The sequence below is a fragment of the Microtus oregoni genome, unplaced genomic scaffold (assembly GCF_018167655.1).
Source record: "Microtus oregoni isolate MIOR12 unplaced genomic scaffold, Mior012 000007F_ref0000211, whole genome shotgun sequence".
NCBI classification, from domain to species: domain Eukaryota; kingdom Metazoa; phylum Chordata; class Mammalia; order Rodentia; family Cricetidae; genus Microtus; species Microtus oregoni.
This window is the reverse complement of record NW_024543066.1, coordinates 10,269,086-10,295,725: the sequence shown is the minus strand read 5'-3', so window position 1 is coordinate 10,295,725 and position 26,640 is coordinate 10,269,086. Positions and strand designations below refer to the sequence as shown.

At 46.5% G+C, this 26,640-nt stretch overlaps 1 protein-coding gene across 2 annotated transcripts in view; it reads right to left on the bottom strand.

Moving 5' to 3' along the window:
• The window catches only part of Srgn (serglycin), a 37,339-nt gene extending 10,907 nt beyond the window's left edge, over positions 1-26,432 (bottom strand). Inside the window, exons 1-2 of one of the 2 annotated variants that reach the window (XM_041656248.1) lie at positions 26,332-26,432; positions 3,952-4,152 (exon numbers count right to left, since the gene is read on the bottom strand). In XM_041656248.1, the coding sequence (XP_041512182.1) occupies positions 3,952-4,027 (76 nt within the window). In that variant the 5' untranslated portion in view covers positions 4,028-4,152; positions 26,332-26,432. Of the gene's footprint in view, positions 1-3,951; positions 4,153-19,637; positions 19,732-26,331 lie in introns of those variants that run through there. The other variant, XM_041656249.1, reaches the window with a different exon arrangement.
• Between the last annotated feature and the right edge of the window lie 208 nt (positions 26,433-26,640).

Here is a 26,640-nt window from a genome sequence, read left to right as displayed (position 1 = left end):
GATGCACAGACAAATATGCAGGAAAATCCCTCTTGTGCATAAATAAAATACTAAAAAAAAATTAAAGAACATCTCTGATCCTCGAGTTGTCTAGAAGCTTAATTCTAACCTTGAAACTGAACGATGTGTGAGCTCACTGTAACAGACCTTGGGCAAAACTCACACATATTTGTCAAGGGGCTGACGTAAGGAGCAAGGGAGGCAGCCGCTGTCAGGTCCACTCCGTTCTTCTGCTGTCATAATTCCTCCTGACGTGGACGTGACGGTCATTACTGGGCAGTGATTGTGAAATCACTTTCCCAGCAGCTGTGCCCACAAGTGGACATGAATATTGTTACTTTGAGTGTCGGAGATCTACCCCGAGCCCCTGGCCACGCCTGCTCAGGTTTCATTTGCCCCTCTGTGAGTATTCTGTTTTAAGACAGGGTCTTGTGTGACCCAGGGCTCAGTACTAGCTGAGGATGACCTTTCAACTCCTGATCCTCTTGCCTCCACCTCCTGAGTGTTTATGGGCATTAAAAACAAAACAAAACAAAGGTAGGAGTCACCAGCTTCATTAATGAAGCCCTGGAAACGACATTAAATAGATTACCCATCTGTTTTTTGTTGTTGTTCTGGTTTTTTGCTTTGTGTGTTTGTTTTTCAAGACAGAGCTTCTCTGTGTAGCATTAGCTGTCCTGGAACTTGATCTAGAACCAGCAGACCAACTAGATATGAACCGGGCTAGACTGGCTGACCTCAGTTTCACAGGGATATGCCTGCCTCTGCCTCCTGAGTGCTGAGACTAAAGGCTTGTGCCACCATTGCCCCACAACCGCCTGTTCTTTTTTTTTTAAAGACTTATTTATTTATTGTGCATACAGTGTTCTGTCTGCAGATATACCTGCAGGTCAGAAGAGGGCACCAGATCTCATTACAGATGGTTGCAAGCCACCCTATGGCTGCTGGGAATTGAACTCAGGACCTTTGGAAGAACAGCCGGTGCTCTTAACCACTGAGCCACATCTCTAGCCCAGCAACCATCTGTTCCTATCATCCACACCCATCACCAAGTTCCCATGTACTTGGCACAGTATTTTACATCATGGTTTTCACTGAATTTGGAGAAATAAGTAATGTTACAGGAGTTATTTATTAATGTAGGATTCATTTCATGTGAAGTCCTAACCTACAAGTGCCTCCAATGCTGACAATATTTGGACATGGCCACTGCAAAAGAAGTTAAAATGAGATCATTAGGTTGGCCCTCACCCAATATGACTGGTATCCTTCAAAGAAGAGGATAATGGGGTGTGTGGAGGCAGGGTCTGTGTGAAGACATGGGCACCCATATATGAGTTAAAGAGAAAGGTGTCAGAATGAAGCCAACACTGCCAACACTGCCAACACTGGGAACTTGATTTAAGACTCTGGGACTGTGAGGAAAATAAATTCCTGTTGTTTAAGCTTGACAGTGTATGGTGTTTTGTTTCGGCAATCTAAGAAAACCAGTATAAGACAAAAACCTAAGATCAAGAAGTGAAAAGCCGGGGCTGGAGAGATGGCCCAGCAGTTAAGAGCATTGCCTGCTCTTCCAAAGGTCCTGAGTTCAATTCCCAGCAATCACATGGTGGCTCACAACCATCTAAAATGAGATCTGATGCCCTCTTCTGGCCTTCAGGCAGACACACAAGACAGAATATTGTATACTAAATAAATATTAAAAAAAAAAGTGAAAAGCCTGGTGCGTTTGGCCATTCAAACCAGAAAGCTACAGACACTCTGGTCCTCAAATATCTTTTTAAAGATAAGGAGAAGGCTGGGCTGCCATTGCACAGGTAGAGAGTTGGTGTAGCATCCACAGGGGCCTGGGTTTGGTTCCCAGCACTCCACAAACTGGGCATGGTAGCTCACGTATGTAAGTCCAGCACTTGGGAAGGAGAATCAGAAATTGAAGACCATCCTCAGCTACTAATGAGTTCAAGGCCAGCCTGGGCTAAGTGATTGCAGGCCCTGTACCACTTAAAAAAAAAAAAGACGGAGGGGGAGTGAGTGCTGTTGAATCATACCTGGCACCGCAGAGAGGTATGACAAGTGACGTCACGGCTGTTCTATAGCCCTGTGTGTCACTAACTCATGGCCAAGCACCCATTTCCGTTCCTGTTCAGATATGAGCGTAAGGCATTGAGCCAAGAGCACCTTGGAAACACCCTAGAGTTTTGGTTCATTCATTTTCTCCTTTATTTGCTTCCCTGTCCAGCTGAGAGCTAAATCAACAAGCTGGAAACATACGTGACAGCTCTGCCCACACCTACACCTTCTCCAGGTCTTTTAATTTTTGAGACAGGGTCTCACTGTGAAGCTTTGTCTCCTCCGGAACTAGGTGAACTAGGCTGGCCTCGCCTCTGGAGTGCTGCGTAAGCCACCTACCCGGTTCCTTCTCCATTTCTTGCTAATGATGAAATATGCAAGGTTTGTGTTCCGTTTAGCTTTACCAGACGCTGATGGACTGTGACATTTCTGGGAACTTCTGCAATCGAAAGGCTTACATATACGTCTCTAGTAAGAGACTCACCCATGGCCAACTGGTCTCCCGTGTGTCACAAATTGTGTCTTGCTAGAGCATGAGGTTACTGGGAAATTCATCGCATCAAGCCAAAGGTTTTCCCCTAAAAGATCTGAGTAAACTTGTTCTCTGTGTCAAACAGAGACCCAGGACTCTACCTCAGTGGTGGAGGAGTTACCATTGCGTGAGGCCCTAGGTTCAAGGCTCAGCACCACCCAAGCTGCATAAATAGAAACAAGCTTCAGCAAGGTCACTTCCTGTATCCCTCCAACGTTACCACAACCCAGATCAAAATGAGCTTTTAAACTTCCACTATATGAGGGATTCCCGAGGGTACCTGTGAGACTTCACTTCAGTCGGCAGAAAGAACAGGATAGCTAGGAGTCACTTCGAAGAAACAACCCGAGGCCGTGTACGCCACCGCTGTGACTCAACATTTCCTTTACCAAGTGAGGGAACTTTCTGGTTTTCAGTCATAAACGCTGTGCTGCCTGTTTACCAGACTATAAGCTCCCCTCATTTAGAAAGTTTCCGTATATATCAACGGAGAAGAATTTGTAGATTTTTTTCCCCTTATAAACTTTTCATTGCATCTTCTTAGTCAAGAGGAGTTTTAGGGTGGCTCAGTGGGACTAAACAACCCTACATGATAACCAAACTTAAGGAGGGGTGACCAAACAGACTATTTTCTGAACAAGAGTGCCGACGCTAACACGCTTTGGGCTATCCTCAAAATATATCTTTGGGTTAGGATTAGCAATGCCTAGCCCAAACTGAATGTTCGAGATGAATGAAACTAAAGAAGAAAAGAGAGTAGCTAAATGTATCTCAATTTAAAGAAGCAAAGAAACAAACCTCGCCCACTGTTAAAAATAACAGTGCCGTCAGGATGCTTTCTAACTCGGAGCCCAGCATGGCCACACACACCTGTTATCCGAGCACTTGGGAGGTGGAGGCAAAAGTATCAGGAATTCGGGGTCATCTTCAGTTGTATAGCAAGCTGAAGGCCATCTTACATTACATGAGACCCTACCGCAACATGAAGCAAAGATGGAATTCAGGCAGACAACTCAGGGATAGGTGATACTCTAAAACATTCCAAGATCAGTCATTCGGGTAATTTTTCTTGAGTTCTTTAAATGAATAAACCAACATCTTCACCTAAAAATAAGAGCATTTTTCAGCTACTGGGCTAGGTTTCTTGCCTTAGAGTTTAATTTATTTTTTTATGTATTGATTTATTTTTTTAGAGCAAACTCAAGTGAACTCACACTAGGGAGTTCAGCTTCTTCAAACCCCACAACAGGGCACTCCATACCTGCAGATGGAGACCACCCCTCAAGCAGATGCTGAGGTTTTCACAGCAGAGGACGGAGGATGGGGGGAGGAGGGATCCTGGGTCTTACCTTGAACCAAAGATCCCCAAACCAGGATGAAGGAGAGAACCAGGAGAAGCCTGCTGCCCATGGGAACATGCCGCATCCTGCCCAGTTCAGCACCACACGCCAGCCTCTCGATCACCAAATGCTGCAGGGTGCTCTCTCCGTCCCTTTTAGAAAGAGGTTCCAAAACCTCAGACCCTGCCCAAGAACACACGTCACGGTTTCCTGAACAAATAGAAAGAGATCCACATCAACACCCAGAAAGAAGAAGAAAAAAGAAAACTGTAAAAAAAAAAAAAAAAAAAAAAACCACCAACTATTCATACCCATGATGAAACACCAGACTCTCCCCGAAGCTTTTGTTTTGGTTTGTTGTTTTTTTTTTTTTCCCCAAAGAGTTATGCTGTCTGTCATTTGTATGCTAATTCTTTTTTTTTTTTAAACAAAAAGTTTTTCCCATCAAAAAAAGCTGAATCAGCATTCAGAACACCCTTTCCCCTTCCTTTCTTCAGGTAATGATCTAAACAGTCGAGGACTGAGGCTGGCAGGTCAGGGAGCTCGGGTGTGACAAGCTCATCCCACATCTCACATCAAAGAGAAGAAGAAGCGTAATTTAAGGAGCCAGCTCCAGCAGGCAACTTTCCACGCTGGGGTCTCGTCCACCAGCGATGAGTGGTCCTGGTTCACACACATTTTCTTCTTGGAGTCAGTATTTTCACGGGATCCTTGGCTTTCCCTCTACCTCACGAATAGGTGAAGACTTTGGGTTTAAAAATAAAAGGTAGCCAGGCAGTGGTGGCGCACGCCTTTAATTCCAGCACTTGGGTGGCAGAGGCAAATGGATCTCTGTGAGTTCGAGGCCAGCCTGGTCTACAGAGTTCAGGATGGCCAGGGCAGTTACACAGAGAAATCCAGTCTCCAAAACAAAACAAAACAATTAATCAAGATAAAAGATAAAACAAACAAACAAAACAAAACAAAACAAAACCTTAGCATTCCTCTGTCCCTTTACCTCACCTGCTTCCCTGGGGTTGATTCCATTTATGTTTTCATCTTTTCTCCTGTTTTGTGGCTGTTTTGTTTTCTATTTATGTTGAAATTATTTTTTATATCTTCCAAGTCAAAAGTGAGGAACAAGGGCAGGTTCCCCTTTCAGAGGGTTATGGGATGTAAAAACACAAGCCACATATACTCCTGTACATAAAGGACTAGCGAGAGAGAGAGCGAGAGAGAGCGAGAGAGAGAGAGAGAGAGAGAGAGAGAGAGAGAGAGAGAGAGCCTGGGGGAGTGGGGAGCCGTTGCAGCTCTGAGGCAGCTTTCTCCCTCTTGGCTCTGAAGGGTCCACCACTCTCCATTTCAGGGGTGCTTTTCCTAGGCTGCTCAGATTCTTGCCTGCTTTTCCATTTCATGCTCCCACTCTTTGGCCATGCCTTGACGGGAGGGAGGAGTTTCCCTTCCCTTGTTCGGGATTTCCTGCCCATTCCTTACCATTTCCTGTTAAGGACTGGCCTCAGAGGCAAGAGCTCAGGAGCCCCGGTAGAGATAGTAGTATAGAACTGAGTCTCCTCCGGAGCCTCTCAGAGCCAGAGAATCCTCTACCGTAGGAACCAACTCGTACACAGACCCAGCACATGTCCCGCCCGGTGCAGAGTATTAGTATCTGGTGGAACTTCAGCCCACTCTCTTTGGTTCCTTTTCATCCTAACCTTCAGTTAACTCTCTGGTAACAAAACAAAAGACCCTGTTAATAGCTTCAGTAGGCTATTCACAGCACCTCAGAGACTTTAGAAGCAGTGATGGTTAGTATAGTCAATTTCACACCACCTATGTTCACACGGGAAGAGGGTCTCGGTGAGAGATTGCCAGATCAGGTTGGCCATGGTGGGAGGCTGGCCAAGGGGGTGCCTGTGAGGGATTGTCTTGATTTTGATCTTATTTGATGTGGGAAGACCCAGCCCATGGCAGGCAGCACCATGCCCTGGCTTAGGAACCAGGAAAGTCAAGTAAGAGAAGAGAAAGCTACCATGCGTTTGTTCTTCTTGTTCTGGATTGCCGATGTGGTACGACTAGTCGCTTCAGCTTCGCGCTGCCTTGACACCCTCACAGTGATGGACTGGAAGTGTGAGCTGAAACGACCCCTCTCTTCCCTAAGTGGCTTTTGTTGTTGCTGTTGTTTTTGTTTTTCCGAGACAGGGTTCCTCTGTAGCTTTGGAGCCGGTCCTGGAACTCACTCTGGAGACCAGGCTGGCCTTGAACTCACAGAGATTCTTGCCTCTGTCTGGGATTAAAGGCATGAACCACCACCACCCAGCCTAAATGACTTTTTAATCAGGGTATTTTATCCCAGCAACAGAAATAAAACCTGAAGAAAGAGAAATTGTACCTGAAAATAATAATTGGGGCATGTTCTCACTTGGAAACTGCCCCGCCGCAAGTCTCTGGGTTATGGGTATATTATTTCCTTCCTTCCTTATATATTTATTGAGACAGGGTCTCATGTATCCCCAGCTAGCCTTGAACTTGTCGTGTAGCCAAGGGATTTTGTGAGCTCCCAAGCCTCCTCCCACTACCTCCCCCCAAATCTGGAGACTCCCAAGTCTCTAATCCCCTCCGTTCACACTGCGGGTGTCAGTGGCCAGACCCATTCTAGAACACAAGCACCTGAAACCACACTCCAGAGACAGATGAGCAAAGAGGAAATAAGATTGGTGTGCGTGTGCAAAAGGGAAGTCTCCCCGCTAGCCGTTATGGCTTAGGGGTATCTGCTAAACATTTCCATCCAGGATAATCAAAGACAAATTTGCTCTCAATAACCCGAGGCTGGTTATTTAGTGCTGGGCACGGCACTGGTTTGATCATTGCCGAAGCGGATTACACTGTTCTCCCTGACAGCGTGTGTTGAGAATTTCCGAAAGACGTTTGTTAAAGATCTTTTCCCTTGAGGCTGCCTTAGTGGGAAAGCCTCTCCTGACTTTCTGACTTTAGCTGTATGTTTGTTTTTGAGATGCGGTCTCCATACACAGCCCAAGCTGGAATCCACTGCATTCACTACGTAGCCAAGGCTGACCTCAAACTCTCCACAATCCTGCTGCCTCCCCCTCCCAAGCGATGGGATTACAGGTATGCATACCATGCCCAACTCTTAAATCCATTAATTACTTCTTTTGGAAAAAAATACCCATGGGAAAATTTAAATGACTGTTATCTTGAATCTAGTAGAATTTGAAATATCGGTTTTGCATGTAAGAGGCAGAGGCAAGGAAGACCATGATTTCAGTCAACTCGAGGCCGGCCTGGTCTGCCTGAGACACTGGCCTCAAAAGAAGAAAGGACAAAGGAACAAATAAAAATCCATGCCAACTCTAAAGTTACTGAGCTTTAAAAGGCTAAACAGTGCCATGCTCGAGTCAGGTGCTGAGTATCACTGATGTGAGTGCCAGGGAACAGGAGATATGGTGATTCTCTTAGGAGTCCTTTCACTTATCAATAATATAATATAATATAATATAATATAGGAAGAAAATATCTCAGGGAGACACTCAGGCAGAAGGGAGCAGAAGTAGATCCTTTGAAATGAAGGGTTTAAAAGTTGGTCTAGCATGGTAGCCGATGACCACAACCCCAGCATTTGGAAATAGGGGCAGGGGAACCAAGAGTTTAGAGCTAGCCAGCTGTGGCAGTGCACACCTTTGATCCCTGCACTTGGGAGGCAGTAGCAGGAGGACCTCTGTGAGTTCAAGGCCAGCCTGGTCTACACAGCAAGGTCCAGGACAGCCAGGACTATGTAGAGAGACCCTGTTTCGAAAAACAAAAACGAATTTGGGGTCATCCTGAATTACCTGAGATCCTGATTCAAAGGAGCCTTTATTTGACTTCAAAGCTACTAATCCTTTTCCTACACAAACTGTCAAGCTAGTCTGCAATTACTGTTGTGTGTCATTATTTATCTTTTCTAATTGAAAATCTGTTAGTGATTACTAGGAAAAGGTCAGTAATTAGAGATTTTCAAGGAAGAACTTGAAAGATTGTCGCCTCCTTCCCCAGAGATTAGAAAAGTCATACCCTGCCCCTGGCAATCCAGAACTGCCCATAGCGCCCAGCACACTGGGTTCATTTTCATTACTTTTTATTGCCTTTTTTTATACTCTGAGGCACTATGTGGCCCCATTGATAGACTGCAGATGCCAGTCAGTCCTGCTCCTCATTCAGACGCACTACCTGCAGATTCTAAGCTTCCTCTGGGATAAGCAATCCACCAAAGTTCAAGTCCTCAACTCAGTGACTGGCCGGGAACTCATTACAAAGCGGACTGAGCTCAGGGAGATCCACCTGCCTCTGCTCTGACTAATGGCATGCTCCACCACATCCTGTCTTTTACCGCCTTTGAGGCAGGGTCTCTGGTAGCTCAGGCAGGTCTTGAACTCACTATGTATCTGAGAATGACCCTGAACTCCTGGTTCTCCTGCCTCGACTTGGTACGTGCCAACCATACCCTGCTTTCTCCGTAGCGCAACATTGGCTAGACTTCACAATCCAGCCTCATTCCTGCTTCCTTTTCTGCCCAAAAGAACCCCAAAGGAAGCTTACAGTCCCTGGCATTATAGTAAAGTTGACAGTCATGGAGGAAGAAGGAAGTACTTGCTCCTTAATGTGTGACCACAGAACATTAAGCAGCTCTTCAACGGCCTTTTCATTTCCATCTCCAGGGGCTGACCGCATTGACCAATGAAATTACTACACTTTGGTTGGTTCTTATTTCATGCTGGACTCTAGCACCCCCCCCCACCTTTGTCTTCATTGCAAACATGAAAAAGGAACAAACAGACTCAGTGAAATGCTACTTGGAAATTTAAAGGTTTTGAGAGGCTAGAGATGTAGCCCTGATAACGATAGAGTGTCTGCCTAGCTTGCAAGGGGTCCTCGGTTCAACCCTCAGCAATTCACACACCAAAAAATCTAGGAGGTAGTCTGTCTCTTTGATGGCAGCCAAGGTAGATTTGAACTTGCTGGCCTCTCTGTTCCAGCTTCAGCCTCCTGAGTGCTAGGATTCAAGGTGTGTGGCACCATGCTTGGCTCATGGTAAATTAAAACTTAAGGCCCATTAAACAATAAAGGAATATAAAACCCGGCTGCTTCTGATTAGTAATGAAACGACGTATGTTTTGCTGACCCTTCTTTGATTTTTACTGCCCCTCCCAAACACTTAAGTTTGCAGATGGCCTTAGCATAGATCCGCTTCCACCCCCATCCCCAAGACACTGGACAAGCTCTGCCTGAGGAATCTTGATCTCATGTGTTCTAGTCTTGGCTTCAGAGCGGCTGCTGTTGCTGTGAGACAGGGTTCCAGGTAACTAATACTAACCTTGAACTAGCTGTGTGGCCAAGGCTGACGTTGAACGGCTAATCTTTCTGAGAACTGGAAGTTTGTGTGGCTGCACCCAGCTTCATGTCAGGTTTTGACTGTTACATAATTCGGGCTCCTTTAGCTACTGATCTAAAAAGGTTAACAGCTTTCCAGGCAAGGTTTCCTATGCGCGCAATCACAATTGCTTTGAGAAGAGCTGGGTTACATCTGCACCCCAGGGCTAGCGATGACCCTAGGGTCTCACACGCTCTAGGAAGGCTCCGTTCTACTCAGTCTACTCCCAATCCTGCTGTCATCTGACATAACACTCAAGAAAATTCTTCTTTCTCTCACATGGACGTGTGTGGGTATGTGGGGGGGGGGTATTCAGGCACGTGTGTGCCAGGGTGAGGAGGCTCAAGACTGACATCAAGAGTCTTCCTTGATTGCTCCCCAGCTTACTCACTGAGGCCCGATCTCTTTTGGAGGAAGGGGAGAATTCGAGACAGGGTTTCTCTCTGTGTAGCCCTGGCTGTCCTGGAACTCATTCTGTAGACCAGGCTGGCCTCACACTCACAGAGATCGGCTTGCCTCTGTTTTCTGAGTTCTAGAGTCCAGAACAAGGACTTTAACCACTGAACCATCTCCTTAGACCTAGAAAGTTGCTTTTTTTTTTTTTTTAATTATTTATTTATTTATTTATTATTTGGTTTTTCGAGACAGGGTTTCTCTGTGGTTTTGGAGCCCGTCCTGGAACTAGCTCTTGTAGACCAGGCTGGTCTCGAACTCACAGAGATCCGCCTGCCCTGCCTCCCAAGTGCTGGGATTAAAGGCGTGCGCCACCACCGCCCAGTTGAAAGTTGCTTTTATTAAAAAGATCATTTATTTTTATTTTTTATACATATGAGTGAGTACCTACATGTATGTATGAATGAATGTATGTATGTGAACCCTGTGTGCCTGGTACTCAATGAGATCAAAAGAAGGCATCATCAAATCCCTTGGAATTGCAGTTACAGAGTTTGACATGTAGAGAGTATCCCAGCCTCATCCTTCCCCGAAATCATTTTGATAAAGTACAAAAAGTTAACTTGCCAGGCAGTGGTGGTGCACAACCTTTAACCCCAGCACTCAGGAGGCAGAGGCTTGCAGATCTCTGAGTTCAAGGCCAGCCTGGTCTACAGAGTGCAGTTCCAAGATAGTCAGGGCTACACAGAGAAACCTTGTCTCAAAAAACCAAAAGATAAGATTAAAAGTTCTTTTAGGGGCTAGAGAGATGGCTCAGCAGTTAAAAGCACTGGCTACTCGTCTACAGGGATTGGGTTTGAGTCCCAGCTCCTACATAGTGGCTACAACTGTCTGAAATTCCAGTTCCAGGAGATCTGATAGCCACCTCTGGCTTCCGTAGGCACCAGAGACATATGTGGGGCACACACATGCGTGTGGGGCAAACGCTCATACACATAAAAATTAATTAATTAATTAAAATATTTTAATAGAGAGCAAGCCTTGAATAACCCCCTTAGGGTCCAATGAGAATAAGGAAGTTAGGTCAGAAGTCAGGTCTCAAAAACCACCTAAAAAAGAATCGTAGTTAGGGCCATGGACACAGCTCAGTGGCAGAATATGTCAACCTGAGACTCTGGGAGTGACCCTCAGCATAGTAATAATAATAACTACTGTTACTATTATATACCTCAAGGTAGTGTAGCTGGAAATTACGGTATCCTGGGAGGCTGAAGAGAAAATAAATTTGGGGATGAAACAGTCCCGCTGGGTCACAAATGAAGCGTCCTTCAATTTTGGAGCATCCACGGAAGCACTCACGTTAGCTCACAGGGGTGAAAGGGAGGTAGGTCCCTTCCACTTTGAGTTTTTCTCAAGAATTTGGGACTAGGAAAAGGAGACCTACTTCAACAAACTTGCAAGAGATTGCAAGAAAGATGTGTGACTACATCTTAAAATGACAGATGGAGAGACGGAGGAATGGGGGAGGACCCGTCCTCAATCAAGCCAGGCTTCCCCAAGGCACACCCTACCTCAGAGAAGGCCGGGAGGGATGTGTCTGCAGCGGCTCAAAGGACAGTCCTCTAAAGAGAGAGGGTGAGCGCGCCTTCCTTTTGGAGTGGTGGGGATGGGCAGGCAGAACAGGGCTGTGGCGTTTCTAAGTGTGCCCATGCATTTTGGTTTCGGGATATAAAGCCATTCACCCAGAATAATGTGTACTGAATGTATCCAGAATGCTAGCCCATGATCTTCCCCCTCACAGTTTTACCTTCGGCTAATGAGGTCACTATTAGTTAAGGATCTTGAGTTCACAGGGCTCCCTGAAGGCTCAGTCCCTGAAGAACCTCCTCTGGTAGTTTTCCTGTCAATGCTAGCTTTTAAGTAGGGCTACTTCTCAGTTCCGAACCGAACCCCTGCCTCACTCCACTCCCTTAGTCTCTGCTGACAGTCAATGAGAAGATAGTCCCAGAATTTGCAGTGTGTGTGTGTGTGTGTGTGTGTGTGTGTGTGTATTTGTGTGCTTGTGTGTGTGTGCATGCAGGTGCTCATGCATGCATGCATGCACATGAGTGCAGGGTATGTGCATATGCAAATTTGGATGCCACAGTACACTTGTGGAGGTCAGAGGACAAATTTCAGGAGTCATTTCTCTCCTTCCACCATGTGTCCCAGGTATATTCAATCAGGTTGTCAGACTTGGTGGGAAGTTCTTTACCCACTGACAAAAATGACTGTACTTAGCAAAGTGACATTTTAGAATATGTTTGCACCGTGAAAGAATTCAGTTGATCCAAGTAACACACTATTTCATACACTTTTTGAAGTGAGATTTTAAAAAATCTATTTGTTTTTCTTTTTTAAAAAATTGTTTTCCTTGATGTTTGGGATAAGGTCTTCGTCTTTAGCACAGACTCCCAGAACTGGGAAAGACAGGCACAAGCTGTCATGCCCAACATATTACATCTTCAAGTGGATAATCCAATTGATCACCAAATGGCAATGACTCCTCTTATGACCTTTCAACCCCATGACGCTGTGAACATGGAATGCACGTCATAGGAACTGTATTTCAAACTCTGAATTTGCTCTTGCTGCAGGCAGGGTATGTGACCCTGTATTTTCTGGCAGTGAGCGAGCAGCGACTCCCAGTTAGCGGGAGATTCAGCAGTGGCCTGGGGACTGACAGGTAGTAAGTCTGTGATGGGTCAATGGATACAGCCCTGTAAGTTACAAAGCGCCAGTGCCTGTTACTAACCTTTATTGCCAGTGTCTTACAGTAGATCTCAAACCCATTCCTCCCCAGCTGACACTTTTGTCCAACATCTGCATCTTCATAGAGAATGAGAATCATTACAAGCCTGAGGGTGATCGCTTGAAAATTTAATCCTAAGGCAGAGTTTAGTAGGGTAGGTCACCTCTGTAATCACAGCAGTTGAAACCTGAGGCAGGAGGATTGTCATGAGTTCAAGATCACCCTGCCTACAGTGAAATCCTGTCTCAAAAACACAACAAAAGTATCCTCATAGTGGGCCTAGGCCTAGGGTCACACACCTTTAATTCCACCTCTTGGGAGGCAGAGGCAGGCAGATCTCTTGAGTTTGAGACCAGCCTGGGCTACATAGCAAGATCCAGGCCAGCCAGAGCTACCTATCTTTCTTTTCTTTTTGGTTTTTTTGAGACAGGGTTTCTTTGTGTAGCTTTGGAACCTATCCTGGAATGAGCTCTCTCAGAGGCTGCCAGGCTGCCTCTGCCTCCCGAGTGATGGGATTAAAGGTGTGCAGCACCCCCACTCGACTTGAATACGTTTTTTTGAGACAGGCCCAGGCTGGCCTCCAACTCACTGTGTGGCCAAAGACAACCTTGAAGCCCTGATCCTCCTGCCTCCACCTCTCAAGGGTTGGGATTACAGGCCTGTATGTCTGCACAGAGTCTGTGCAGACCTGAATGGAATCCAGGGCTTCCTGCATGCTCTCCCAGCTGAACTGCATCCCCAACCCTTCGGCATCGTCTCCATACCTATGATGCAGATGAGGAAACCGAGCAGCAAAGATGTTCAAATGCTACTGGGATTTGCTGTCTGGCAGTCTGGCCCCAGACCTTGCAGGGCCCACTCTGTGGCCCTTGCATGAGCTCTCTCTTGTAGGAAGAAGGGATTTCCTTCATTGGTCCTATTTTCCCAGCAAGTCCATCTCACCTCTGTCCTGGTAGTGAAAAACCAAACCTCTACCTAGCATTGTGGCATACACCCTTAATGCCAGCATCTAGGAGGCAGAGGCAGGCAGATCTCTGAGTTCAAGGCCAGCCAGGAATACAAAATGAGACCCCTGTCTTAGAACAAAACCAAACGCCCTGTCTGTCACGAGCAAGGAAATTCAGAGTGGAGCTGACCAAAGCTTGTGCCTTTACAGTGTCCCCAGTGGCTGCTCAGTGGGCTCAGAACACACTAGCTCCCTGAGTGTCTAAAGGTTAAGACATTTGCTAGGGTTTTTTTTTCTGTCACCCCCACCCCCACCCCCATTGCACAATACTTTCTAAATCTTCCCAACGGACAGACAGACAGTTAGCTGCTTGCAGAGGAACCTTCCCACAATGCAGACTGTGTGGTGGAAAGGGGACTTTCATGCCTTTTATTTATTAAGTTCCCCCTCTAGGATCAACCAAGAGCCTTGGCCACGCCATGTAAGCCAGGGAGTGCCAGGCCTGGCTCTCACGAGTTGTTTTTCCTGACCAAAGACTTCGTCCTGCCTGTCTTCTCCTCAGACCAAGTCAGATGGCTTTTCTTTTAGTGTTAAAAGTCTCAATACAGGCCAGTGAGATGGCTCAGTAGGTGCCTGTCTCCAAGTTTAATGACCTGAGCTAGTCCCTGGAACCTACTTGGTGGAAGGAGGGAACCAGCTCCCACACGCTGTACTCTGAAAACACACACACACACACACACACACACACACACACACTTTAAAGTCTCAATATTAGCAGGCTGAACAGGGTATCACACACTTATAACACCAGCATTTAGGAGGTTCAAGTAGAAGAATCAGGAGTTCCAGGTCATCCTCAGCTACATAGTGAGTTTGAGGTTAGCCTGGGCTATATAGAGAAACCCTATTTCAAGAAAACAAAAAACTAAAGTTTCAATACCGAGTGTGATATCATTAGTTTTGTAATCCTAATTACTCAGGAGGCTCAGGTAAAAGAATTGAAAGTTTAAGGCATGCCTGGGCTACAAGAGTGAGCTCAAAGTTAGGTTGGACAACTTGGGCAGACCTAGTGTCTCAAAGAAACAAAAGGCTAGGAATATTCTGTGGTAGGGTGCATGCCTTATAAGTGTCAGGTATTTGGCTTAATTTCCAGTATACACATACACACACACATGTGCATGCATGCACACACAAGCACATATACACCCAAACACACATGCATGTACATACACGCACATTACATGCATACATACATGTACACACACAAGCATATACAAACACACAGATGAGCACTTGTGTGCACACACACATACACATACAGGCACACACACACATGCACATACACATGCACATACACGCATACACACAAGTCTCATTACTAAAAGTCATTACTCGGGGCTGGAGAGATGGCTCAGCGGTTAAGAGCACTGACTGCTCTTCCAGAGGACCCGGGTTCGATTCCCAGCACCCACATGGCAGCTCACAACTGTCTGAAAATGCAGTTCCATGAGATCTGACACCTTCACACCAACGAACATAATAAAGTTAAATAAATAAAAAGTTTAAAAGTCATTACTCTCAAGAGATACCACACATATTGCCTTATTAATAGCACTGTTGCTGGGAGGTGGTGGTGGCGCACGCCTTTAATCCCATGACTCTGGAGGCAGAGGCAGGTGGATCTCTATAAATTCGAAGCTAGCCTGGTCTATAAAGAAAGTTCTAGGACTGGCTCCAAGGCTACAGAGAAACCCTGTCTCGAAAAACAAAAACAAAGCAATAAAGGCACTGTTAACATTATTAAGGACACCTGAGGTCAGCAAGCATGAGGTCAATGAGAGGCCTCATGAGATACAGGGCTCGTATGGCTATTGTATAGCCCAGGCTAGCCTAGATCTTCCTGTTCTAGCTTCCCAAATGCTGGGGTTGTAGGCTCTGGCCATCTCCTTTTACATTGAGACCACTGAGGCCCAGGAGACAAGTGCTTACTCAAGGTCATGTGTACTTGTGAAAGAGGTGGGATAGGAGTCATTTCCACAAGCCACATTGGTCTGCTTTCCGTTAGCCCAGGGTTTTGCACAGAGCTAGTCCAGGATGGGGTAAATCACCCCACCCACAGGGCAGCCACAACACAATTAGCATCTTCCTCGGTTCCTTTGGCCCCCTCTCAAAATCCTTATCTTTTGGGTGGCCGCCTTCCTGCTGTTTGTGCTGGATTTTGTTTCTTGCAGACTCTGGCTGCTCCCCAGACTTGCAAAACTTTATCTGCATCGTCCTGACGGGGTTCAGTCCCTCACCATCTTCAAACCTTCTGATGGATGCAGGCCCTGAGACCTCACTAATGCTTTGAACCCCCCCCCCCCCACACACACACACATTCTTCACTTCCGGGAGCCACAACCTTCTAGCTTTCCTCCTCAGCCTTCCCTGTAGTATTAACCCATCACCTGCCACACCCGTGGGATGCCTACCACACGAAGAAGGAATTTGTTGCTCACTGATGTGTTTCCAAAGCCTAGAAGAGTCTTTGTCTGCAGCTCACAATCACTGAAATGGAAATGGTCTAGCCTGTGCTTAAAGTTCAGAAATTCGTATGGTTAGGGACCTCAGGGCAAGATCAAGGAGAAAGTCTCTTCCACACACCCCAGAGTACCTTGGGTTCACAATGAACTCTAGTCTGTATAAAATGTTGAGAGGACCGTGAGCAATTGGACCTTGTGTGCCTGAGGCTCAGGGTTTGAGTCTAGCGCCCATGTAGTGTGGATTAGAGACCACCTTTCTTATGGCAAACATATGCAAGTATTGTGCCAGTTAAGTTATATCCTGGCCAAACACCTTATTTTAAATTTAGCAATGTTTATATATGTGTGTTTGTGTGCGGGTATGTGCTTGTGTGTGCAGGAACCCAGCAGCCAGAAGCATCTAACCCCCTGGAGCTAGAAGGAGGCAGTTGTGGGTCACTTGACATGGATGCTGGGAACTGAACTGGGGTCCTCTGGAAGAGCAGCGCTTACCATGCTCTTACCTGCTGAGCCACCTCTCCAACACGCCCATGCATCTTTAGTTATTTATTATATTGATTTACTTATCATGGCAAGCATGTGGAGGTCAGAAGACAACTTGTAGGAGTCGGTTTTCTTCTGCCATATGGGGCCTCCCCGATCTCAAACTCAGTTGTTAGGCTTGGCTGCGGGAACGCTTGCTCGCTGAGCCTTCTGGCTAATACCCCCCTCCCAAACATCTTTACATTTTTTTATTTGTAGTGCTGGATATCAGTCTCAGGGCATAAGCAGCTAGGCAGGTCCTCTGTCCCTAGCCCCTCCCCCAATTCTTTATCCTTTTATTCAACTCCAAAAATTGGAATATAAAACCAAAAAAAAAAGTGTGTGGCATGGTAATATTCACCCATAATCTCAGTCTCAGAGGATCATTTCAAGTTCCAAGTCAGACCATGGCTGTACCTGTCTCACACAAATCAAGAAGAGGAAGAAAGAAAGGGAGGGAGGGAGGGAGAGAGGGAGGGAGGGAGGGAGGGAGGAAAAAAGTGAAAGAAAGAAAAGAAAGAAAGAAAAGAAAAGAATCAACGACAAAAGAGCAAAATCAAATAAAATTCCAAGTAGGATCAGAAGACCCCAGTGTGGTTTGCTTCAAACCATGGATATCCTTAGGCACGACCTCACTGCCCGGGACAGAAGCAGGAAGAGAGAGTAACTAGGCAACTCCAATGTTCTCCTTGGGCCGGAGACAGGAAACCAGCTCCAGGGAAGGAGCCAGGCCCCCCAGCCTCAGAGAAGAATAGTTCAGAGTTCAGTCCCCAGGACTGTTTTCAAGCCTTGAAAGGAACAGCCAGTCAGCAGTGTTCCCTCTCCACAGGTGATGGAGCAAGAGAAACAGACGCCGTTTTTGAGCACAGGAGAATTCAATCAGGTTTTAAAACAATGCCTTATTTAGAAGATTAACCAGCAGTAGATGTAATGGGGGGAGGGGGGGTGGAATTTCTAACACCAGGGATAACAGATCTTCCAATAAGAAGAGACCAGAGGCCAGGCATGGTGACCCCTGACTGAAATCCCAGCTATGAAGGTGGGACCTGCTTGGCTACATAATGAATTCGAGAGTAGCCAGGGCCAAATGAAACCCTGTTTTTAAAATAGAAGAGAGAATGGAGGACATAGATGGAAGGGGAGTAAAAACGATACGGAGAAAAGCGCTGCCATTTATAGAACCAAGACTTCAATCCTTCGCTAAGTTGCATGAGACCTGGTGCTTCTGGCGAGACTTCATGGATTCCCTGTGATCTCAGGCACTTTTGTCTTGGCTTCTCTGTCTCTTTTGTTTGTTTGGTTTTGGTTTTTGGAAACAAGAGTTTCTCTGTGTAGCTCTGGCTGTCCTGGAACTCACTTTGTAGACCAGGTTGGCCTCAAACTCAAGGAGATCCTCCGTCCTCTGTCTCCCAAGTGTTGAATTAAAGGTGTGCGCTAGCACCACCTGCCCCCCTCTGTTTTTGGGGGTTTTGGCTTTTCTGTCTACTATCTTTTTTATGAAAGTGAGCCATATCCGCCAGGTTGACCACACGTCTCCACGTTAAGAAGGGGGCGGGGCTGAGGCTAGCTGACAGGGGTAGGGAGGAAGTTGGGGTGTGCCCAGCTCTGTTTTGGAGATTGGGTGCAATTAAAATTACCCACATAAAACAAGGGCACACTCTTCTCTCAGCGCTTTTCACAGATAAATGCATTTACCTCTCTCTCTCTCTCAGTACTCTGGGACAGATAAAGAAGACGAAGGTATAATTTGATCTTTATGGTGATAAAGCCCAGAGGGACCTCTCTAATTCAGGGCCTCAGTGAATGAAGGAGAATCTAGACCTGTCAATCACCCAGCAGCCAGAGCTGGCTTGCTAAAGCCTAATTAGAAAGCGGGTGCGATAACTCTGCTTGCAAGCATGAAGACATGAGTCTGATTCCCAAAACCCACATTAAAAACAAAAACCTATGCCGGTGGTGACAGCACATGCCTTGAATCCCAGCCCTTGGGAGGCAGAGGCAACCTGGTCTACAAAGCGAGTTCCGGGACAGTCAAGGCTACACAGAAAAACCCTGTCTCGAAAAACCAAAAACCAAACCAAAACAAAAACCTGGGCTTGGTCACCCATATTTGTGACCCCAGCACTGGAAAAGTAGAGACAGGCAAATAGATCCCTGGGGCTCACTGACTGACCAATCTTGCTGTCCCTAAAATGTAGAGAGCCTGAGGAACTATACCCGAGGTTGCCCTCTGACCGCTACACACACGTGTTAAGGGGGTGGATATCTTATCTGCCGCCTCCAAAACCCTTCACAACCAGAGTCACCCAGTCAAACCTAAATACTTGTGTAGGAATCTCCAGGTAGGCCCCTTAATCCTGCCCTGACAATGGTGCGGGAATAGGCTGTTCTGTTAGCACCCTGGGATGGCATCTCCTATCCTGTGCCTGTTTGCTGAAACAGAGATAAGGAAAGTCTCCAGAGGGCGTGTGGTGACAGAAGCCCCAGAGAGGTCCAAGTCCAGAGATAAGAAGGGCCTTGAGACACTTGACTGCTCGTCAGTTCCCCACACAGGGTGATGATTACCTCAGGGCAGTCCGACTAGATGGAGCTAGGGTCATCCTGCTTGCCCTCCCCCACGCAGGGGAGACTGAAGCTGGGCTGGTTTTGTGTGTTGGCCCAGTATCTCACAGACGTCCATGCCCCTCCACCCCACTTGTCTCCCCATGATGTCAGCACATGTGACTCACCAGAGCAGCAATTCACAACCCCTTTGAGGGTCGAACAACCCTTTCCCTGGGGTCACACATCAGATCTCCTACATATCAGCTCTTTGCATGACAGTTCATAACAGTTGCAAAATTACAGTTACGAAGTAGCAATGAAAATAATTTTATGGTTGGGGATGGCCACAGAATGAAGAACTGTATTAATGGGTCACAGCGTTAGGAAGGTTGAGAACCACTGTATCAGAACAAGGACTGTCTGAACCCAGGACAACTAACTGTATGTGCCTGGCATATAGCAGGCTCTCAGCGTGTGGCTCAGCCCAGGACTATAGACAACATGGACAAAACTTGGCAGAGTGCACTGTCCCCTTCTGTCACATGAATGCCCCGAGGAAACTAATAAACTTACCTGAACTTAGTGTCCACACCTGTTAAAACAGGACAATTAGCCCCCTCCTCCTCACAGCTGTTAGGAGGGTTGAGTTGACCGAAGTTCGTGCTGTTTTGAGAGAAGATCTTATGTAGTCCAGGCTGGCCTCCAGCTCAGTTGCTATGCCACTGAGACTAACCACCACACACTTCCGAAAACTCCAGCCTCAGCCTCCCAGGCGCTGGGATCGCAGCCATGCTCCCTGACTGCCGGTTTATGTGACAGTGGCCATCAAACCCAGGGCCTGGGATATGCCAGTAAAACACCAGGTGTGCTGCCTCCCAGCCCCTAGGAGAGCTGAGCTGTAGCTCCCTGGCCCGTTTGTACTGAGTGGTGGCAGCTCTCTCCCTATTAACACACCTGCTACTTGCTAGATTGGCTGTGCCTCTCTTCTGACACCTCGCTTCTGGCCGGTCACCTGCCTCACGAGGCTGTGGGGGTGCCGCATGTACAGGTCTTGGCGCACTGCTTATAAAACAGTATAGGAAACCAGCATCCTGTGCTGTATACCGTCTTCTGGGGAATCTTGGAAATTGAGTGGCCATCCAGTTAGTTGCCCACATGGATGAATGCAGCGCAGTAGTCCACAATGAGACTCCGGTCTTCTGGTAGAACAGCCAGTGCTCTCAACCACTGAGCCAGCTCTCCAGCACCAAGGTAGAGTTATTGAATGGTTTGGAGTTCACCTACTAGGCTAGGCTGGCTGGCCCAGGGAGCTGGCCATAAAAGGGTCTTCTTGTCTCCTTTTTTTGTTTGTTTGTCTTTTGTTACTTTGTTTTTGTATTTTTTTGAGACATGGTTTCTCTGTAACTTTGGAGCCTATCCTGGAACTAGCTCTTGTAGACCAGGCTGGCCTCCAACTCAGAGAGCCACCTGCCTCTGCCTCCCGAGTGCTGGGATTAAAGGCATGCACCACCACCACACGGCTAGAACGTTTTAATAACTTAGAACTTTTCATGACAATGAAACACATCTGCTCCTGGCAGCATCAGTTACTTCAAGAGGATGATGGGCATCGAAGAGGCTCCTTATGGAGTTGGTTAGCCATTTGGGCAAGAAACTGCTCTTGCCTGGACTGCTTGATGTTGTGCTGTATGAACTGGACATGCAACACCCACAGAGAAATGACTGCTAAAGTTGCCTAAAGGTGAGACAGTCCTTTAGGGTTCCTGCTTCATGAAAGAATCTGCTAGACATTCTGCAGGACACAGAAGAAAGCAACTGATGGACTTTGCCATTACAAGGCAGAACAGATCTTCAAATTTCCTAACTGATGGAAAAGTCTGCTGGGTACTATGAACCTATAGACTGAAGATGGGTGCCCCAATGTTATAGAAGAACTTCTGGTGACTGTCTAGGCAGTGAGATGTCTCTGTCATTTCTAGAGTTGCTGCTAATAATGCACTTTCTGTTTACTTAGGTAATATCCTTGTGGAGTCTTTGATGTAATTGAAGAATAGTTATAGTTCTTCTTAGCTATGATAAAAGATAAAGTAGATATAAATATTGTAACTGTAATTCCTGCTTGATACCTGTTTTGTTATATGTAATTTTACTATGTTAAAGGTAAAACCTTCCTTTTTATTTAGACAGAGAAAGGGAAGTGATGTGGAAAGTCCTTCTGTATATGTGTTGCTTTTATTGGTTAATAAAGAAGCTGCCTTGGGCCTGTGCATGGCAGAATAGAGATAGGCAGGGAAAACTAAAGTGAATGCATGAGAAAGAAGGCAGAGTGAGAGAGATGTCATGAAGCCACTGCCTGGAACAGATGAGCCAGAACCTTACCAGTAAGCCATGTGGTGATACACAGATTAATATAAATGGGTTAAATTAAGATGTAAGAGCTAACCAATAAGAAGGTAAAGCTAATAGACCAAGCAGTGATTTAATTAATACAGTTTCTGTGTGGTTATTTCGAGTCTGGGCAGTCAGGAATGAACAAGTGGCCTTCCACAACACCCTAGGCTTCATGAGAGTTTGTCTTAAAAACCAAAACAAGCCAGGCAGTGGTAGTCTTGCCTTTAATCCCAGTACTTCACAAGCAGAGACAGGTGGGTCTCTGTGAGTTCAAAACAAAACCATTTTACAGAATCCATTTAATTGAAAAGAATTGACTTACACAAAGGCAAGATGAAAGATTCTTGGCTCCTGTAATTCTGGTTCATACACTGGAAATTACAAACTATTCTCCATGGGTGGGCTTCCCTGAGGTTATTATTTTGTTTTTGCAGTATTGAGGATGAACATACTAGGTAAGCAGTCTTACCCCTAGAGAATGCTTCTCTCTCTCTCTCTCTCTCTCTCTCTCTCTCTCTCTCTCTAACTCAGAGATGCCCATTTGCTCTATCCAGATCTGTCAAAGAAATCACCATCCATCCCAGTGGACCTTCAGACTGGGAATGCCAGCAGGCCATTTCCGTTAAATGTGAGGGCACCTTGAAGGCCTGGCGAACAGGCCCTGCTGTGGGAACCAAAGAAATTCCATTTTATCCCTTTATTTAGGTTATTTGAAACAGGGTCTCTCTGCACAGTGCTGGCTGGCCTCAAACTCACAGAGCTCTGCCTACCTCTGCCTCTTGAGTTCTGGGATTAAAGGTGTGCGCCACCAGGCCGGGTGAACTTTTACATTTTCAGGATGACAGAAGTGTTTAAGGAAGTCCCAACCACCAGCAGAACTGAAACCGCCTCTCCTAGAGAGGTGTTTCTAAAGGGCAACCTCTGGTACTTTGGGTGACTGAGGGAACCAGCCCCCTCTATTTCAGAGTGAATTCTCTAACCCTACTGGCTAGCCAGGAGATCCAGGCCTCCCGATGCCCTACCAGGGCTGTGCCTAGCACAGAGGAGGAAAGCACTTCTGAAAGGAGGCCCGTAGTTCTTATTTCCACGTCGAACAATGCTTCCAGTCTCCTCAGATAATAGAAATAAGAGCTCGGGGTATGTGTGTGTAGCAGGGGCTACCTGTAATCCCAGCACCGGAGGCTGAGGCAGGAGAATCATGAGTTTGAAACTAGCCTGGGCAACGTAGTGAGTCCCATCTTTAAAAGGGAGTGGGGAGCCAGGCATAGTGGCACACGCCTTTGATTCCAGCACTTAAAGGCAGAGGCAGGTGGATCTCTGGGAGTTTGAGGCCAGCCTGGTCTACACAGTGAGACCCCGTCTCTAAAGGGGGGGGGGGCAAGTATCAAAGGAGGGGTGGAGGAAAGAAAACAAAGATAAAAATAAATAAAAATACACATTCGCTTACTCTATTAAAGACTGCCTTGGTAAGCCTGTAATCCCTGCACTCAGGAGGCTGGCAGATCTCTGTGAGTTCGGGGCTAGCATGGTCTATATAGTAAGTTACAGGACAGCTAGGGCTACACAGAAAGACCCTGTCTCAAACAAAATAAAACAAAACAAAAGCCTGTTAGAGAATTTTAAAAAGACTGCCAGGAGGTAGTGGTGCACACCTTTAGTCCCAGCACTCGGGAGGCAGACGCAAATGGACCTCTGTGAGTTGAGGCCAGCCTGGTCTACAGAATGAGTTCCAGGACAGGCTCCAAAGTTACACAGAAACCTTGTCTCAAAAAAAAAAAAGAATTTAAAAAGGTTACTAGCCAGAAACTCAAACAACCGTGTGCGTGTGTGTGCCTCTGTGCCAAGGCTTGGAACTATCTGTGAACATAACGGTGGGAGATGTTTAGTGCTCAGATTCGACCTGGAGATTTCCACACATCAAACTCCTGTATTCTTTGTCTCCAAGGCTGGCTTTGGTGTCCTTCAAACTTTGGGGACTTGCCAAAGCATTTCTCACATAGGGTCACACTGTGACAGTGTACTGAGCCTTAGGGCGTTCTGAGGGAAGGACACTGAACCTGACTCTCTGTTTCGAGTCCTGGAATCTGTAAATAAGGAGCTCTCTCTGAAGTTTCATCCCACCTCATCTTTATCAGATAAGGGATGAAGGAGAAACCACTCCAGGCCCACGGAAATACGAAACCACAGTGAGTCCAAAATACATTTGTTTCATCAGTTTTGTTGGGTGGAGTTTTGTTGTTGTTGTTTGAGATAGGGTCTCACTCTACCCCAGACTAGCCTGAAAGTGGTCTCAAACTGGTGACTCTCCTCCTGCCTCAGCCTCTCAAGTGATGAGAGTACAGATTTGAGCCTGGTTTAGAATTGGTGTTTTATAGACAAGGGTGTCCTAGGGCCTCTGGAGCCCACTACCTGAGGTTAGTCACCCCAAATCTGGCTGCACATGAGAACCACTGGAGGGACTCTGGGGCCAGAACAGACGAGATTTCAGGATAAAGTCACACCTCTTTAATTTGCCCTTCTTCCTGCATTCTTTCTCTTAGACTTCCCGGTGGCTGGTTGGATTATTTACTTATTTAGGTGCTAGAGACTGAATATAGAACCTAAGCAGTTAGGGAAGGACTTTACCACTGAGTTCTATCCCTTCAGCCCTTTTCTTAACAAACAAGACAGAACTGTGTGCCTCTGAGTGACTGGGATCAGGACAAGGACGTATGTGGCTTCCCCTAATGATTCCAATATTAGCCAAGATTAGGGGCCAAAGCTCCTCCTTGGGCCAGTCAGGACCTAGCCTCCTCCCCTCTAGATGCTAGACCTCAAACAAGGACACACAGTGTCGCTGGGCTCCTCACTCCACAGCTGTCCCCTTGCCAGCTTGCACAGAGCATCTCGAGTGTATGTGGCTATGGTGCCACACTGGCATGTATTCTCCACGGCTGATTCTCACACTTGGTATACATTGGGATTGAAAGAAACAAAAGATGGGCAGGGAACTCGCTCAGTCAATACATTTGTGATACAAGTAAAAAGTCCTAAATTTCATCCCTAGAGCCTTTGGAAAAACCAACCAACCTACCTACCAAATAACCAATCAGAAAGCTGGGCACGGTAGCATGTGCTTGCAAGCCCCATGCTAGGGAGGTGGCTCCCTGGCCAGCTAATCCTAGTCAAATCTGCAAGCTCCGAGTTCACTGACAGAACCCTGCCTCTAAAACCAAGTCAGAAAAAGTTTATAAGCTGGCGTGATAGCACACGCCTTTAATCCAGTACTTGGATTGCAGAGACAGGTAAATCTCTATAAATTCAAGGCCCGCTTGCTCTATTAGTGAGTTTCAGGCCAGCTGGAGCTAAATGAGGAGACTCCAGCTCAAAAACAAACACTAACCAATCAACCAAATAAATAAAACTAAACTAAAAGCCAACGTAGGTGCTCTGATTGACTTCTGGATTACATATGTGTGTATGTACATGCACATACACAGGTGCATGCGCACACACACACACACATACACATAGACATACATAAAAGAAGGATGCAAGTACTTCTTTTATGAAGTTAACTATAAGAAATATGTTTCTTATATGGTTTCATTCCAATTCTACCTCAAATAAATCAATCAATCTCTCTCTCTCTCTCTCTCTCTCTCTCTCTCTCTCTCTCATCTTCAGTGAGTACCTTTACATACCCTTTACTGATGAGTGAATTCTATGACTGCAAGGCAATCAATGTTTGTCTCAATCCAAAACAAGCTACATTTTTTTTTGTTTTGTTTTTAGAGATGGGGATCTCAAGTAATCAAGGCTGGTCTCAAATTCAATATGTAGGCTGAGATTGGCCTTGAACTCCTGATCTGCCTGCTTCTGTCTCCCAAGTGCTGGGATTCCAAGCCTACAACCACATTTTGCTTTCTGTTTTGTTTGACCCAGGGTCTCAGTCTGTAACCCAGTCTGGCCTGGAACTTACTCTGTAACCCAGAGCGGCCTAGAAATGGAGGTGGTCCACCTGCCTAATGCAACGCTCCCTCTTAGACACTCAATGGATCAAATGACATTCAAACCCCAGGTTTGCCACAAAGTATCTAGGGGAAAGAATGAATAGATTGGTGGGTCTCAAATGGACCAGTTTCCTCTAGAGGTCAGAACAGAACGCTGAGCCTCTGCAAGGAGAACATCTTGCCCCAGGCCATACGATCAGCAGGGGAAAGCCAGGATCCAAGCCTAGCTGTCTACAAAGACAGGGCTCTTTAGTTTGACAGCAGTCAACCCAAGATTCTGATCCAGGCCCCCAAACTCCAAGTCAGGGACTCTTTCTACCATCAGCAAAGAGAGATGTTCTTGGGGCACTGTGAAAGTCACAGCCAAGGTCTTCTCAGCAGATAGAAGTAACAGTCAAAGAGGACAGCCTGGGCCAGGCAGTGGTGGTACACACTCCCAGCATTAGGAGCAGATGCATCTCTGGGTTCAAGGTCAGCCTGGTCTACAGAGCAAGTTCTAGGACAGTCAGGACACAGAGAAACCTTGTCTCAAAAAAACAGAGAGAGAAGTGGGGTGGAGGAGGGAGGGCAGAACAGCCTGGAACACAGACTAACAATGCCTGGAGTGAAGCCCCCAGGTAGCCTCCAGTCCCTCCATGTCCTCAACCTCAGCCCCTCAGCCCGGATGACCTTGAATACAACTCTTCCATTCTGCATTTCTTTCTCCGATGTGGCGTAGCCATGGTTGTGTCCAAGGCAGACCGACTGAGGTCAGACGCACAAAGGCCTAGTACTGGTAATGTCTTCTTTATAACGAAAAATGGACCTAATTTTACCCTAAGCCAAGCCACCTCCCGGGAGAATCACCAGGTTACTTCCCGAAGAGACAGAATACTTCTACTCACCTGTCTCGAGCCCCGTGCCTGACCTTCCTGGGCTGTTCTGACAGGACTGTGATCTGTTGAGAGTCTCTTTCCAGGGAGATCTTAAATTGCCGGCCACTTGGCACAGCTGGAATAGAGAAAGTTTAGTTAAGAGTCTTTTACATACAATAGGACTGGCTTCCGGTCAGCTGACCCTCTGATCCAACAGAGGGGTTCAGAGATTATGTCTCAAGGCCTACCCAACGAGGGGGGGGGGGGAGCAGTAGCAGTGGGGAAAAAGTCAGGCAACAGATTCAAGGTCCCACTGTTTTGTGGACCGGGATTTGTTTC